The 16,365-nt window shown below is 40.9% G+C and overlaps 1 protein-coding gene across 5 annotated transcripts in view; it reads left to right on the top strand.

Annotated features, from left to right (window-relative positions):
- The window catches only part of LOC310851733 (uncharacterized protein), a 112,063-nt gene that overhangs the window by 50,418 nt on the left and 45,280 nt on the right, over nt 1–16,365 (top strand). For 2 of the 5 annotated variants that reach the window (XR_014567796.1, XM_083754398.1), the window contains one exon: nt 11,624–11,770. The exons of 2 other annotated variants lie outside the window; for them this stretch is intronic. Coding sequence is in view for 1 of the 3 variants with exons in the window: in XM_083754398.1 (XP_083610524.1) it covers nt 11,624–11,770 (147 nt within the window). In the remaining 2 variants the exon portion in view is untranslated. Of the gene's footprint in view, nt 1–11,623; nt 11,771–15,792; nt 15,917–16,365 lie in introns of those variants that run through there. One more of the 5 variants, XR_014567798.1, reaches the window with a different exon arrangement.

The following is a 16,365-nucleotide window of genomic DNA, read 5'->3' as shown; positions in this document are numbered from 1 at the left end:
AGTTTGTATTCTTTATCCCCTAATCTAATTCCCTTTATTTCGGAGGTTTCTCTGATCTTGTTTGTAATCACTTCCAATACCATAATAAATAGGAGGGGGGATAGAGGGCACCCCTGTCTTGTGCCTTTCGCTATCTCAAATGACCTAGTTAAATTATTATTGATGATCAGTTTGGCCTTTTGTTCTGCGTATATCGCTTTTATACCTTCCAAGAAGGGGCCCTCTATACCAACTCTCTCCAAACCTTTTAGTAGAAACCTCCATGACACATTATCAAATGCTTTTTCGGCATCAAGAAAAATTAGAGCTGCTGGGATATCGATCTTAAGTTCTAGGTATTCGATAATATTTATTATATGTCTTATGTTGTCCTTTAAATACCTATTAGGAAGAAATCCAGCTTGGTCTTTGTGAATAGATTTCGATAGATAATTCTTAAGCCTATTTGCCATTATTCCTGCAAATACTTTATAGTCATTATTGAGTAGTGATATCGGCCTATAATTGCTTATGTCCAGCTTGTCAAGTTCTGATTTGGGGATTAAGGTGATGTGCGCCTCCCTCCAAGAGTCCGGCACCGGACCTCCTTGCAAAATATTATTCATTACTTTACAAAGGATCGGTGTCAGAAGTTCTTCTAACACCTTGTAGTACTTTTGGGATAATCCATCAGGGCCTGGTGCTTTCCCTGGTTTCATCCTCTTAATTGTCTCCTTAATTTCATCAACCGTTATGGGTTTGTTTAAATAAATTTTCTCCTCATCCATCAGCTGTTCTCTTCTGTTCCTTTCCAAGTACTTATCTATTTCTTCCATATCTTCCTTTTCTTTTTTATACAAATTTTCATAAAATTGAAGGAACCTCTCCTCTATTTCATCAGGGTCCTCAAGTATTTGTTCTTCTAATTTAATTTTATTGATCACACTCTGTTTTTTCCTTTTTCTAAGTTGCCACGCCAGTAACCGTCCTGTCTTGTTCGCCGATTCAAAATACTTTTGCTTCATTGATCTAATTCTCCATTCTACCTCTTGGTTTATTAATATCGAATATTGCGTCTGCAGCGTTTTGGAAATTTGTTTGGTCCTTTCCTCTCTAGGGTTCACTATTAGCTTTTTCTCACATTCCCTCAGTTGTTTAACTATTTCTTCCTTCTTTAAATCTCTTAATTACTTTCTATATGTATTTTGTTGAATAAAAAATCCTCTTAGGACCGCCTTACTGGCGTCCCATACAACATCAATTTTTGTTTCTTTATTCAGATTCATATCGAAATATTCTTTAAGGGTAGTCTTAGCCTTTTCAATTATCTCCTCATTTTCGAGTAAATATTCGTTCAGTCTCCATCTATACGGGCCTGCTGACTTACATTTTATTTCCAAAACTATTGGGTTGTGGTCGGAGAGGGTTCTGGGTTGTATTTCACACTTTAATGATCTTGTTGATAACTCTCTTGAGACCCATATCTGATCAATCCTGCCCCAACTCTGATGTGGTTCTGAGAAATACGTGAATTGTTTCATTACTGGGTTTTTGTGCCTCCAAATGTCAATTAAATCCAGATTTTCTTGGAGATTACTGAATGATTTAGGGAGTTTCCCTTGGTTCGGTTTCCTCTTTTTCCCATTTCTGTCTAGTTCTGGACACGGTACTCCATTCAGATCTCCAAGCAGAATTAATTTATGTTTTTCTAATTCTAATAACATTTGTTCCAATTTTTTAAAAAATTCTGCTTTCTTAGTGTTGGGCGCATAAACAGTTACCACATTAAATTTTTCTCCATGGTGATTAATTTGTACTCCCAAAATTCTACCTTCAGCGTCCTTACAGATCAATACTGGTTCCCATTTCTCTTTAACGTAAATTACTAGTCCTCTTTTTTTCCCCACATCCGAGTTAATAAACTCTGCTCCCAGCCTTCTATTCATCAATATATGTTTGTGTTTTTTTGCTACGTGTTTCCTGCCAACAGATCACATCATAATTTTTATTCCTCACAATTTTTTCTAATTTGTTCCTTTTTGATTTTTCATTCAGACCGTTTACATTCCAGGACAAAAAGTTCAAAGACATTCCTTACGATTTATTCTCTTTGTTCTGTCAAACTTTTCAAGTTTATGTTTTGGGGCTTCCGTTCCCAGTGTAATCCTCCTCTTCTGCTTCCTCCCCACCAACCGCACCCTCTTCCTCCTCAGTTTCTTCTTCTCCAATTTCTCCTTCCTCCTGTCTCCCTTTCTTGTCTTTCTTTCTTTTTCTCTCGTTTCTAGATCCCTCTCTGTCTCTTATCCTCTCTTCCCCCTTACCAAGCTCTTTCTCGTACCTTCTCAGGAATTTTTCCACCTCTTGAATATCTGTTAGTTTAAATCTTTTGTCTTTGAAAAAGAAGGCAATCCCCTCAGGGAACTCCCATCTATATTTTATACCGTTTCTCCTCAAAACCCCTGCTATCTGACCATATCTTTCCCTCTTACGCAACAGCCTAACTGGGATCACTTTGAGGATAATAATTGGTTTTTCATCAATTATTAGTTTTTTGTGATAGCTGGTTTTTAGTATTAGGTTTCTCATCTCAATTGAGTTTAAAATTACTTGACAGTCCTCTAGGGGTTTCTTTAATCTGTTTTGTTGAGGTCTCATTCTTATTCTAAAGATATTCTCCACCGAACACGCCACCTCTTCCTTTTTCAATTCCAACCACTTGGCCAACTCCTCAATCATTTTCTCTTTTATGTTCCCTTTATTTTCCTCTCCTATTCCTCTAAATTTTAAATGGAGATATTTCTGTCGCATTTCTGTCATCGCTAAGTTGTCCCAAATTTGCTCCTGTGTCCTGCTCACCTCTTTCACTTCCTCCTTTATCCTTTCTGTCTCCTTTTTCTGCTCTCTCATCTCCTTTTGAATCTTTTTATTGGTTTCCTCATATATTTTTGACTTAGCAGACAATTCTTGAATTTTGGTGGAGAGTTCACCTACTGCTCCTTCTATCTTTCTATCTATCAGCTCTTGCATTTCTCCTAGTTTATTTTCTATGTGGGTTTCGTTTTGTTTAAGTTCCTCTTTGATTTTTAGCCAAAGGATATCTAAATCTTTAATTTCTTCCTGTCGGGATAGCTTCCTTTCAATTGGGGTTCCCCCGGCCTTTTTCCCATCTTTCCCCCACATTATGTCCCGATTTTTAGCGTTCTATGTTTTATACCCAAAAACTCTCCCTTAAGGGGCTCACAGTCTTTCTTCCTACTTTCTCTTCTTTCCCCTCCTCTATCGCAGTTATACGCAAGTTAACAAGTTCAACACTCCACCACCTCCAAAAAGTATCTCGGTTTTGTAAAGGATCTCACCCCTGTGCCCCTATGCATTAAATTGGTCTAGAAATGGGTCAAACCCCCCATGGATTTGCAGATCCAGTTGTCCAGAGGCAGATGGCCCTGCCTCCGAGGCCAGGGGTGGGTAGATTGTTTAGAAGCAAGCGTAAGCAAAGAGATCAGTCAATTCAGCTTCGCCCTGGGATTCTTCAGCCACTTGTCGGCCTAATCCAGCCTCCTTAGGCAAACGCTATAGTCTGCAGAAAAGATCCTTTCGTGGCTCAGAGCTCAAAGTTCAAAGTTTAAACCTCAGAGACCAAATTTCAGAGTTTCAGTTCAAATTTCAGGGTTTCAGTTCAAAGTTCAGGGTTCAAAAAGAAGGGGAAAAAAATTGAGTTGGCCAGCAGCTGTTAAAGGTGGACGATAAACGGGGGGGGGGGTAGAGAGGAGGAGATGTTCTTAGTCATTAATTAAAGGCACATTTCCTAGAGAGAGAGAGAGAGGAAAAAAAAAAAAATTCTGGCGTTTAGGTTAACTTCCAACTTTTTCCCCTCATCAGATAGATCAAGAAAATTACTACTTTCCAGATTTGCCAGAGCAATTATAGGGGACTGAAGTCTAATAGTCTGTTAAGATAATAAAGGGAAAGGGAAAGGAGGAGGTAAAAACTTATGCGGAGGGGGGTTAAGGGGAGTAAGGAAGCAACAAGGGGCAAGTGCCTCGGCACTTTCTGATAGTTTAAAGTCTGTCTCCGTCTGCCCCCTTCTCTTTAGTTCTGTCTGCACCGCTCTTCTCAAGCTTTCCTCAGGTTTCTCTGTTTGCCGCCGCAGTTCAGTGCACTCCCCTGTTGCAACGTTCCGAATAAAGTTTGCAACTGTATCTCACCTCCAATGAGTCAATGTATACAGCAAGGAAGTAAGGTAATAATTCGAACAGGCAACAACTTCGTTACATCGTTACTTTGTGTTTAATGTTTAGTCGTTAATTTGCTCAGGCTAAAGGGAAAAAAAGGAGCCTTAGCAATCTGTACTCACTCAGTCAGGCATTGACCAAAAGAGCGGAAGCCGCTGCTTCCTCCTTGTGCGTCTGAGATTCAGCAGCCCGCGCCATTTTCTACTCTCGACCGGCTGAATTCCTTTCCAAAATCTTTAAACATCCACGGCTCTCTTCGCTTGAAATCCAATTTTTATAGTGATTTAACACCCAAATCGAAGGAGAATCCGTTCTTGTCCAGTGGAGGTTTGTCGCACTACCTCGGCTGAAGCTAGAGGCATTTCAACACGGAGTCGGTGTTTTCCCTTTTCTTGCGCTCGCAGCCGCGTCCCGGGTTTCTTCCCCCCGAAAGGAGAAATACGCCCGAAAAACCTGCGGACCGCTCCCACGCCGCCGGGAACCCTATCCCCCAGGGTCTTCCCCCTGGGGTTTTTGGAGGGTGCAGTGCCCTTGCAACTCCCCCAAGCCTCCGTGTTGAACAGAAAGTCCTCACAAGGGCTTTCCGCGCTTCCTCACCGATCGCGATCCAAACCGGAAGTCCCACAATAAAATTATTTCCTGATTCCACCTCAAACTTCTTATACCTTGGTTTTCATTTCACCTGATTGCTATTGCTGGGGTTAAAATTTCCTATAAAGCGCATTTTCTTAACATTCATACAACTTATAATGTTTTTGTAGATAGTCCTTAAATTTTTTCCAGTCCTCTTCCATTGCTTCTTCTCCCAAGTCTCGGATTCTGCCAGTCATTTCAGCCAGTTCCATGTAGTCCATCAACTGCGTCTGCCATTCCTCCAGAGTGGGTAAATCTTGTGTCTTCCAATACTTTGCGATGAGAATTCTTGCTGCTGTAGTAGCATACATAAAAAAGGTTCTATCCTTCTTTAACACATTCTGGTCTACCATGCCCAGAAGAAAGGCCTCCGGTTTCTTTGGTAAGGTATATCTAAATACCTTTTTTAGCTCATTATAAATCAACTCCCAGAAGGCCTTCACTTTCGGACATGTCCACCAGAGGTGAAAGAATGTCTCTTCCGCCGCCTTACACTTCCAACATTTATTATCAGACAAATGATATATCTTAGCAAGCTTGACTGGGGTCATGTACCACCGGTATATCATTTTCATAATATTTTCCTTCAAGGCACTACATGCCGTGAATTTCATTCCGGTGTTCCATAACTTTTCCCAGTCTTCAAACATAATGTTGTGCCCAATGTCCTGTGCCCACTTTATCATGGCGGATTTGGCTGTCTCATCCTGTGTGTTCCATTTAAGCAGCAAGTTATACATTCTCGAAAGCAATTTATTTTTTGGTTCTAACAATTCTATCTCTAATTTCGATTTTTCCACCTGGAATCCCACCTTTTTGTCCACTTTAAAAACTTCCTGAATTTGGGCATAATGCAATCAATCTCGCACCTTGTATTTTAGTTTTTCCAAGCTCTGCAACCTCCAATTGTCTCCAATTTTTTCAATTATCTCCCAATATTTTGGCCAGTAGGCCTCCATGTTAAGTCTCTTACGTGCCTTGGCCTCCACCGGTGAAAGCCACCTCGGGGTCTTACTCTCCAATAAGTCTTTGTATTTCATCCAGACCATAAAAATTGCTCTTCTGACAATATGGTTTTTAAACCGTTTGTGAACTTTAACCTTGTCATACCACAAATATGCATGCCACCCAAACGCGTTATCAAACCCTTCCAGATCTAGGACATCAGTGTTCTCCAGCAAAAACCAATCTTTCATCCAGCAGAAGGCTGCAGATTCATAATATAACCTCAAGTCTGGCAGGGCAAATCCCCCTCTTTCTTTCGCATCAGTTAATATTTTAAACTTTATTCGGGGCTTTTTGCCCTGCCAAACAAACTTAGAAATATCCTTCTGCCACTTTCCAAAACATTCCACCTTGTCCACGATCTGTAGGGCCTGAAACAAAAATAACATTTTCGGCAATACATTCATCTTTATAGCTGCTATTCGGCCCAACAAGGAAAATTTCAATCTTGACCATGTTTCCAAATCTCTTTTGATTTCTGACCAACATTTCTCGTAATTATCTTTAGATAGATAGATAGATAGATAGATAGATAGATAGATAGATAAATTTATTGTCATTGTCCGTATATACACAGTATACACAACAACGAAAATCAAACACCCGAGACCCGATTCACATACACATTCGCACGTATCTCCAACACTCTCATCCTATTCAGACATAATCTATTAGAACATAACATAATCCAGAATATAACATAACCTATTTGAAGCATAGCATAACCTAAAACCTATCTCATTCCTTACTACTCACTGCTTGCTATTTCTTACAACTGGCCCTGAGATCATTATTTAGTGCAATCAGAGCTCTTGGATAGAAACTATTCAGAAGGCGTGTGGTTCGTGTTTTCATTGTCCTGTATCTTCTGCCCGAAGGCAACAGTTCAAAGAGGTTGTGAGCAGGATGGGTGGGATCTCTCAGGATATTGTGTGACTTCTTCAAGCTGCGAGACGTGAAGATCTCATCCAGGGTTGGTAGTTGGAGCCCAATAACATTCTGGGCAATTTTAATTATTCTCTGTAAAGCTTTTTTATCCATTTCAGAGCTGCTCCCATACCATGATAATATACTATAGGTTAAGACACTCTCAATGGTACTGTGATAATAGGACAGAAGTAGGTGCTGAGATAGATTCAATCCCCTGAGCATTCTCAGGAAATACAACCTCCCCTGCACCTTCCTCACAACCATATTAATATTTGCAGTCCATGAGAGGTCCTCAGAGATGTAAATGCCCAGGTATTTAAAACTACCAACCCTCTCCACCTCCTCGCCATTTATGTGCAATGGTAAAAATGCACTTTTCTTTCTCCTAAAATCACTTATGAGTTCTTTGGTTTTTTTGGTGTTAAGCATAATATTATTTTCTTTACACCATTGAATTAACCCCTGTACTTCTTTCCTATAAGCAGCCTCATCATTCTCACTAATGAGCCCCACCACTGTTGTATCATCCGCAAATTTGATGATTGTGTTGGACTTATGCAGTGGGGTGCAATCAAATGTGTACAGGGAATAGAGAAAGGGGCTTAACACACACCCCTGAGGGGCTCCTGTGCTTAATACTAGAGTAGAAGAATAGTAAGGTCCCATTCTCACTGTCTGTGGCCTATCGGTCAGGAAATTCCTTACCCACAAACAGATCTTCTGATGTATACCCAAATTGGTCATTTTAAGGAATAACCTGTCTGGTAGAATTGTATTAAAGGCAGAACTGTAGTCCACAAACAACAGCCTTGCGTAGGTTCCCTGTCGTTCTAGATGACTCAGTACAGTATGGACAGCGATGGAAATAGCATCATCAGTAGATCTATTTCTTCTGTATGCAAACTGGAACGGGTCTAGAGTGGATGGAAGACCAGCCTTAATATAATCTAGCACCAATCTCTCAAAGCATTTCATAACGACAGATGTTAGGGCTATTGGTCTGTAGTCATTGAGAGATACCACCACTGACTGTTTAGGGACTGGCACTATAATCGATGTCTTCAGGCAGGTAGGGACAGAACCCTGCAACAGGGATAGATTAAAAATGTCCGTAAATACACCAGCTAATTCTGCAGCACAGTCCCTAATAACTCGTCCCATAATTCCATCCAGTCCAGCTGCCTTCCTAATATTAATGCTCCGAAAAGCACGTTGTACGTCGGAGGTCTGTAATAAAAATGGTTGTTTATCAGTAATAGTTTCTGGTGATGTGCTGGTAGCCAATGCTGTAGTGACGGTGGTTCCAGTTCCCACCTCAAAACGACTGAAGAATTGATTCAGCTGATCAGCCAGGTGCGCACTGCTGCTAGCCAGTTCGTTTTTAATATTTTGCCCTGTAATTTGTCGCAGGCCTTGCCATACTCGACGAGGGTCGGAGCTCTCAAAATGCTTTTCGATCCTCCGGCAGTACATAGCTTTGGCATCCCTAATGCCCTTTTTCAGTTTGGCTCTAGCTTCTCTATACTGTTGCGCATCGCCAGAGTGAAAAGCAGCATTTCTTGCCTTTAACAGAAGATACACATCCCTGTTTAGCCAGGGCTTGTTGTTAGGAAACACCCGTATTTGTTTGGTGGTAGTAACGACATCAATGCAGCTTTTGACATAGAACAGTACTATTGAAGCGTATGTGTCCACATTATTCTCCACAAAAAGTGACCATTCAGTGTTCCGAAAGCAATCTTGAAGTTGCTCGGATGCACCTGCTGGCCACACTCATATCTCTCTAGTTGATGGTCTAATTCTGCGTACGAGAGGTCTATATGATGGTATCATAAGTAAGGATATGTGGTCTGACTGTCCCAAATTGGGCAAGGGCTTGGTCTTGTATCCATGCATGATGTTACTATATACTCGGTCTAGGGTATTTCCCCCCCTAGTGGGACAATCAACATACTGGTGGAACTTAGGAAGCACAGTCCTTAAATCGGCTCGATTGAAATCACCAGCAACCACAAATGCTCCATCCGGGTGGGCCCGCTGCTGTTTGCTAATAGCAGTTAGCAGGTGACCCATAGCTGTAGTAGTATTTGCATCGGGAGGTATATACACCGCTGTTATTATGACAACATTAAACTCATGTGGCAAATAAAAAGGGCGGCACTTCACCACTAGGTACTCCAAGTCAGGAGAACAATGCGTGTCCATTTGTTTAATGTCCGAGCTCCAGTTGTTATTTATATAAACGCAAATTCCTCCTCCTCTGCTCTTCCCGGATTCGGCGGTTCTATCCGCTCTAATTACTGAGCGTCCTTCTAGCTGCAAAAGTCCCTGTGGAAAGGAGGAATCCAGCCACGTCTCTAAAAGGACCATAACACAGCAGTCCCGGATACTTTTCTGCCGAGAGGTAATAAGTTCCAACTCCTCTACCTTGCACTCCAGCTATAAAAACTCCTGCTGCAGTGAGGACTGGACCTTTGACTGTGGTGAGGACTGCGGGGTCTGTTTGTAAGGCCATTACCAGCTGACGTATGAGGTGGAACCAGACTCATGTGAATGAACACTTTGGGCAGGGCTTGGCGGCAGTGGCGGCGGCGGCAGGGGGGGGGGGTTCTGCTGCTGTTTCCCTGCTCCAAGTTTCTAATTTGTTTAAAACATTCTCAAGCAGCTTTTAATTTGTTGGGTTTAAAAATTCAGCTGTTTTCTTTTGCAGGATACATTCTGTAAAAGGATTGTATATTACAAAACTGAACGTGCCAAGTTGGCTGGCTCTAGAGACTTTCCTCAGACATTGTGGGGAAATTGGGGTGGAGAAGGACTGGAAGGTCATTTGGTGAAATTACATCCAAAGGAGATCGATCGTTGTTTCTTAATTGAAGAGTTGTTAATTAATTGAAAAGGCAGTTGGCAGAAGATCATGCCATTCTAAAAAAAAAAAAACATTTTATTAATTTCAGCACTGAAATTTGTGTTCCAAGAAAACATTCTATGCAATTTCTAATTTCATCATTTCCTGCCCCTCACTGGACCAGTTCTTCCCACCACTACTCCCAGGCCTCCCCGCTTTGGCCTATAAATTCCCCCACATCAGCCTCTTCCTCCACAAGTCACCTGCTGGCTTGTTCTGAGTCTCCCTAAGCTTTTGATCTCTTCTGTGCTATGAAGGCTTTCCTCAGGATCTGCCTTCTCCTGGCCGTGTTTCTCCCAGGTGAGTAGGAAGCTGAAATCCTGGATTCTTCTTTTCCCTACCTGGGAGGGGATGTGGAGTGGACTAAGCTACGGAGACTGAGATAGGTTCATTGAAGGAAAACAAAAATATGCTGAAAAGATTGGATAAGACCAAGAGCATTTGGGAATCAAAATAGAAAGGAATCTCTGGTAGCAGGGGTGAAATTAGGCTTTATTTCACCCAGGTCAAACACCCAGTTTTGCACACACACCCCACATGCATTTCCACACACATACACAAAGAGGCTGAGAGCCGCAATGCAGCCTCTGGAGGCTTCACCAAGGGCAAAAAACCTGGCTAGTCTTCCCTCCCAGCAACAGCACTGCCTGTTAGTGCTTGATTTTATAATGCTTCCTGTGCTGATGTGGTTGCTCGGTTTGGGCTTGTTACACTTCTCATGAGACTGGGCCACCTGTCCATTACTTCCAGCACAAGTGAGCAATTCATGGCTTATGGACCTCATGTCAGCTGCAATCGGTTGTCTATGTCACATACCTGCGGATCGATCCTTTGTCCTGTTTCGGTAACTGTGCTTCCCTCAGTTGGCAAACAGGTGTTTGGCAGGGCAGATGAGCACACATTCGATTGTGATGAAGATGGATGGGGAAGGCTTTCCTGGTGCATCCTTCTCCCCATTGCCCTCATGCTCTGCTCATGCTCTGGGCTGGTGGTAGCACACTTCCTAGCACCAATAATGTGGGCTGTGTGCAGAAGTGTGTGATGGGACTTCTGAAATTGCACTGTACAACTTAATGCCCATCTGACTGGTGCAGGGAAGAAGGGGGAACCACACAGTCAATTATCTAGGCAACAGGGAGAGGTAAGGTGGAATGTGCTGTAATGGGGGAAGGAGATGCCATTGCTTTAGTATGGGGGGGCATGAATCACCATAAAGCTATTTCTCTGTCTGTCACAGTGAGTGGGTATGTTTGTGTGGGAGAAATGGGGGGAAGGTGTGTTTATGTGTACATGCATCTTCCAACCCAACACTGCTTGTGGATCCTGAAAACCAATAAGTTTGCTGTATGATAAAGGGTCATTTGACCCTTTAAGGAGCTCCCTTTTCCCTCCTCTAAAAGCTGAACAAGACACTTTAAATAAGAAATAACTTTTACTTTGTGTGCTTGCACATTCAGATTAATATGCACAATGTAGGAAAATGTTGTTAATACATCTCATATAGATGATTTGTTTCTAACATAAATACTGTTAGAGACAAACTGAGGCTGATAGCAGTACACCACTTCTGCTGCTCTCATACAGAAGATGGTTAATAAGGGCCACTGCTGTACCACCTGACTCAAACATTACAGAGTTCTACAGACCTTCTCCCCAGAAGACCCTGTAGAGTCTGTTGACCCAATTATGTGCAATTTTTTAAGGAAATATCCTAGAATATTTACATGGTTTTGGAGAAGAAAATATGTTGTACTCATTGGTTGATTACTAATGAAATGACTTGAATCACTAGCTTGCAAATCCAGTGCTTGACATATTTTATTTTCTTCAGTCACCCACTTGACAAAAAAAATAATAATTAAAAAATCATCTATATTTCAGTAAGGAGAGATGTGATTTGAATTTTTGCAGATTTAGTCTTTCCAATTCTTGCTCACAGATGGGTCTTCAGTAGAAACCAATTTTAAAAAGGGATGTGCTGCAAATTGTCCCTCAACGAATTACAGCTTCACTACATTTGAAGGTTACTTAAAGAGTAACATCCTCTGCTGCCAAAATTTTTTGTTCAATGAAATACAGATTGACTGTAAGTAGCTGCATTCTTTTAGATTTATATATCTCTATGTATTCCTGAGCATGAATAGCATAGAGGTTTCCCATTTCCCCATTGCTTGCTGATAGAGAAACGATACTGTTCCAGTGCAATAGCCATCTTCCTAGTTTACATGGGAGATGATTAGAATCAGCATCACCATCTGTGTCTCAAGGGGGAAGCAAGTGTCCTGTCTGAAGCACTTATTGACAAAGAGCTTCAAATGACCCCTGGGTGATTCTTCATTTATTGGGGGATTGGGGAGCGATAGAGAGATGAATAACCACTAAAACATCAGACATTGGGTGCCATTTGTGGACCAGCGCGCAGCACTCCCGATCTCCCTAGAGACAAGCCAGTTGGCCTGAGCTGGCCTGCCTTCCAAGAGTCGCAGATCATTGGGGTTCCTGCCAAACCCCTATTTAAACCAGCCAATCTGTGGTGTCACTTAGGGCCAGGCCAAGTGAGTGGACCGCGAGTGAGAAAATTTCATTCCGGTCTGCTCTGGGGTTTTATAAGTGGGGCGGAGCCAGCGTGGAATGCACAGTCAGTTCCAGAGCTTCACCCACCCAACCCTCTCTTAGATCTCTTCCTTTTGTGGCAGTTTAACCATCTTCCTTCCAGGTTTGTGGGTCTTGCTACCGTCTTATGATGGTTGCTGTTGAAGAGCCAGGAAGGAATTATCCCTGCTCCGCAGGTTTCACCTTCCCCATAGGAATTGTCACAACATTGGCAGTTTTAGTTTTTTTTAAAAAATGATATTTATTAAAGTTTCCAATTAAAACACATAAACACAAACAACAATAAAGACATACACAAACAAAGGACCAAAAACAAGTATAATTTCAAACCTTATTTTCTTAAACCTAATTTCCCCGACCTCCTCATACCTCCCCCTTCTGTATTCTAATTTCATTTATCTTTTAAGCAAATCCATTCCCTTATTTCCCATAGTTTTTAATAATTCTGTTCTCTTTCCTTAATCAACGCCCCTGAAAACCACTAATTTTTAAACCCATATCTTTCTAGCCTTCATTAACTTTATAGTATTTAGTAAGATAGTCTTTAAATTTCTTCCAATCTTCTTCCACTGTCTCGGATTCTGCCGGTCATCTCTGCTAGTCCCATGTAGTCTGTCATCTTCATCTGCCATTCTTCCAGGGTGGGTAGATCTGGTGTCTTCCAATACTTTGCAATAAGAATCCTTGCTGCCGTTGTAGCGTACATAAAGAAAGTTCTATCTTTCTTTAACACCACATGGCTAACCATACCCAGGAGAAAGGCCTCTGGTTTCTTCAAGAAGGTATATTTAAATACCTTTTTCATTTCATTATATATCATTTCCCAGAAAGCCTTAATCCTTGGGCATGTCCACCAGAGGTGAAAAAATGTACCTTCATTTTCTTTACATTTCCAACATTTATTATCTGATAAGTGGTAGATTTTTGCAAGCTTGACTGGGGTCATGTACCACCTATAGATCATTTTCATAATATTCTCTCTCAAGGCATTACATGCCGTGAATTTCATACCGGTGGTCCACAACCTTTCCGTCAGCGAACATAATGTTATGACCAATATCTTGTGCCCACTTAATCATAGCTGATTTAACCGTTTCATCCTGTGTGTTCCATTTCAGCAGCAAGTTATACATTTTTGACAAGTTCTTAGTTTTGGATTCTAACAGCTCTGTTTCCAATTTCGACTTTTCCACCTGAAAACCAATTTTCCTGTCCAACTTGTAAACCTCCATTATTTGATAGTAATGAAGCGAATCTCGCACTTTATCTTTTAGATTCTCAAAACTCTGCAATTTCCACTTATTACCCTCCTATTCTAAGATTTCACAATATTTTGGCCATTTAGACTCCATATTAAGTTTTTTCAAAGCTTTTGCCTCCATTGGTGACAGCCACCTTGGAGTTTTATTTTCCAACAAATCTTTATATTTAATCCAAACATTATACAATGCTTTCCTGACAATGTGGTTTTTAAAACCTTTATGAGCCTTAACCTTGTCGTACCACAGATATGCATGCCACCCAAAGAAGTTATTAAAACCTTCCAAATCTAAGATGTCTGTGTTCTCAAGAAGCAGCCAGTCTTTTAACCAGCAGAAAGCTGCTGATTCGTAATAAAGTTTCAAATCTGGCAGGGCAAATCCCCCCCTTTCCTTTGCATCAGTTAAAATCTTAAATTTTATTCTGGGTTTTTTGCCCTGCCAGATAAATTTAGAAATATCTTGCTGCCAACCCTTGAAACATTCCATCTTGTCCACAATTTGCAATGTTTGAAACAAAAACAACATTCTAGGCAATACATTCATCTTTATAACTGCTATTCGACCAGACAAGGAAAGCTTCAGATTCGACCAGATTTCTAGATCTTTTTTCACTTGTTTCCAACATTTCTCATAATTATCTTTAAATAGATTCATATTTTTTGCTATCATATTGATCCCCAAATATTTTACACTCTTAACCACAGTTAAACCTGTCTCATTCTGAAACCTCTCTTTCTCAATAACTGTTAAATTTTTCTCTAATAGCTTAGTTTTTAACTTATTCAGTTTAAATCCTGCCACTTGACCAAATTCTTGAATTAATTCCAAAACCCTTTTGGTACTAGATTCTGGCTCTTGTAACGTAAGTACCAAGTCATCTGCAAATGCTCTCAATTTATATTGTTTCGCTCCGACCTGAACCCCTTTAACCAGCTGGTCCTTTCTTATCATGTTCAGCAAAACCTCCAGGACCGAAATGAAAAGTAGTGGGGAAATTGGGCACCCCTGGCGTGTCCCTTTTTCTATCTTAAGTTCTTCCGTGATCACATTATTCACTATAAGTTTAGCCTTTTGTTCAGAGTATATTGCGCCTATACCGTTTTCAAACCCTTGACCTACCCCCATCCCCTGGAGATTCTTCTTCATAAAAGTCCAAGAAATGTTGTCAAAGGCTTTCTCCGCGTCTACAAATATCAAAACCGCTTTTGTATTTATATTAACTTCTAACATTTCCAAAATGTCTATTATATTCCTTACATTATCTGATAAATGTCTTCTCGGGAGAAAGCCTGCTTGGTCACTATGAATCTCCCCCATCAATACTTTTTTCAATCTTTTAGCTAAAATGTCAGCAAAGATTTTGTAATCCACATTTAGTAAAGAAATTGGGCGGTAGTTCTTAAGTTGGGTCTTCTCAGTCTCTGTCTTCGGTATAAGCGTGATGTAGGCCTCTTTCCACGTTTCATGTGCTTTTTCCCCCTCAAGAATTTCGTTGCAGACTTCCTTCAAAGGTTGTAATATCTTTAAAGCATTGTAATACTTGGAAGTCAGTCCATCAGGCCCCGGAGATTTGCCCAGTTGCATACTTTGGATGGCACTCTCTATTTCTTGTTCAGTTATTTTCTGGTTCAAAAGTACTTTATTCTCACTTGAAATTTCCTTCAGTCCATTTTTCTCCAAAAATTGTTCTATATCAGAATCTTTTTGTGGCCCTTGTGCATACAGTTGTTTGAAGTATCTCTGGAAGCAACTTCTAATTTCAATTGGGTTATAAATGTTCTTTCCATCCACTTCCAAATTTGTCACTGTATTTAATTTTTGTCTCTTCTTCAATTGCCAAGCCAAGAATTTACCACATTTATCAGTGGATTCAAAGGTCTTCTGTCTCATTTGTTTAATTTTCCATTCTATTTCTTGGTTCATCAATTCCATATATTGAACCTGATGTAATTTAATTTCTCTCAAAATCTCCTGAGACTTTGGTTTTGATCTTAATTTCTTTTCTCCTTCCTTTATCTTTTCCAAGATCTTATCATTTTTCACATTCTGGCTTCTCTTTTTTATTGCATTTTGTTGAATCAAGAAACCTCTCATTACGGCTTTACTTGCATCCCAGATTACTCTTTTTTCAACATCGGTCCTCAAATTAATCTCAAAGTAGTCTCTCAGTGTTTTTTGGGCCTTTTTACAGAATTCTTTATCTCTGAATAGAGTGTCATTGGCAGTTTTAGGCCTTGGACAGAAACCTTTAGTCCTCATTCTAGGGGTGGGGGGACTGAAGTGGCGACTCACCCCTCCTTGCGATGGCATTTTCAGGGTTCAGGACTTGTGTGAAGGGGATCACTGGCCATACACTGGTAGGTTGTCGTTGAACTTCCCAAAATTGTGTGGAGAAGTGGGGGCTGGCTATGTAAAGATGCATTTTACAATGCCCCCTCTGATCCAATTAACTCTTCTGTGCCTGAGTTCCCTGGCTGGGGGGCTGAGAGGGATACATGGCCAATGCCTAAGCCAAAGTTTCCTACATGTGAAACTGTGGATAAGGTTGTGGCCATTTTAATCATAATAAATGTTGACGTGTATGATTCATTGCTCTGGGCCTGTCTCCTAGGGGAGAGGGGGGTCTCCACCTGGACACACAATACATTTCTTCCTTGCTCCCTACTAGCCCCGCTAGAGTCTGGAAAGGGAGACTGTGACCTGGGAAGTAGCGAAATTGTTGTCAGGAATATATGTGTGACTAATGGGTGGCAATTTGTATTATTGTCTTATACGGTTCAGTAAGTGAGCCATTTCTTTCTTTCTT

Source organism: Podarcis gaigeae (genome assembly GCF_964106915.1).
Source record: "Podarcis gaigeae genome assembly, chromosome: 8".
NCBI lineage: Eukaryota > Metazoa > Chordata > Lepidosauria > Squamata > Lacertidae > Podarcis > Podarcis gaigeae.
The sequence above is the reverse complement of the archived record's forward strand: the minus strand, read 5'-3'. Positions and strand labels throughout refer to the sequence as shown.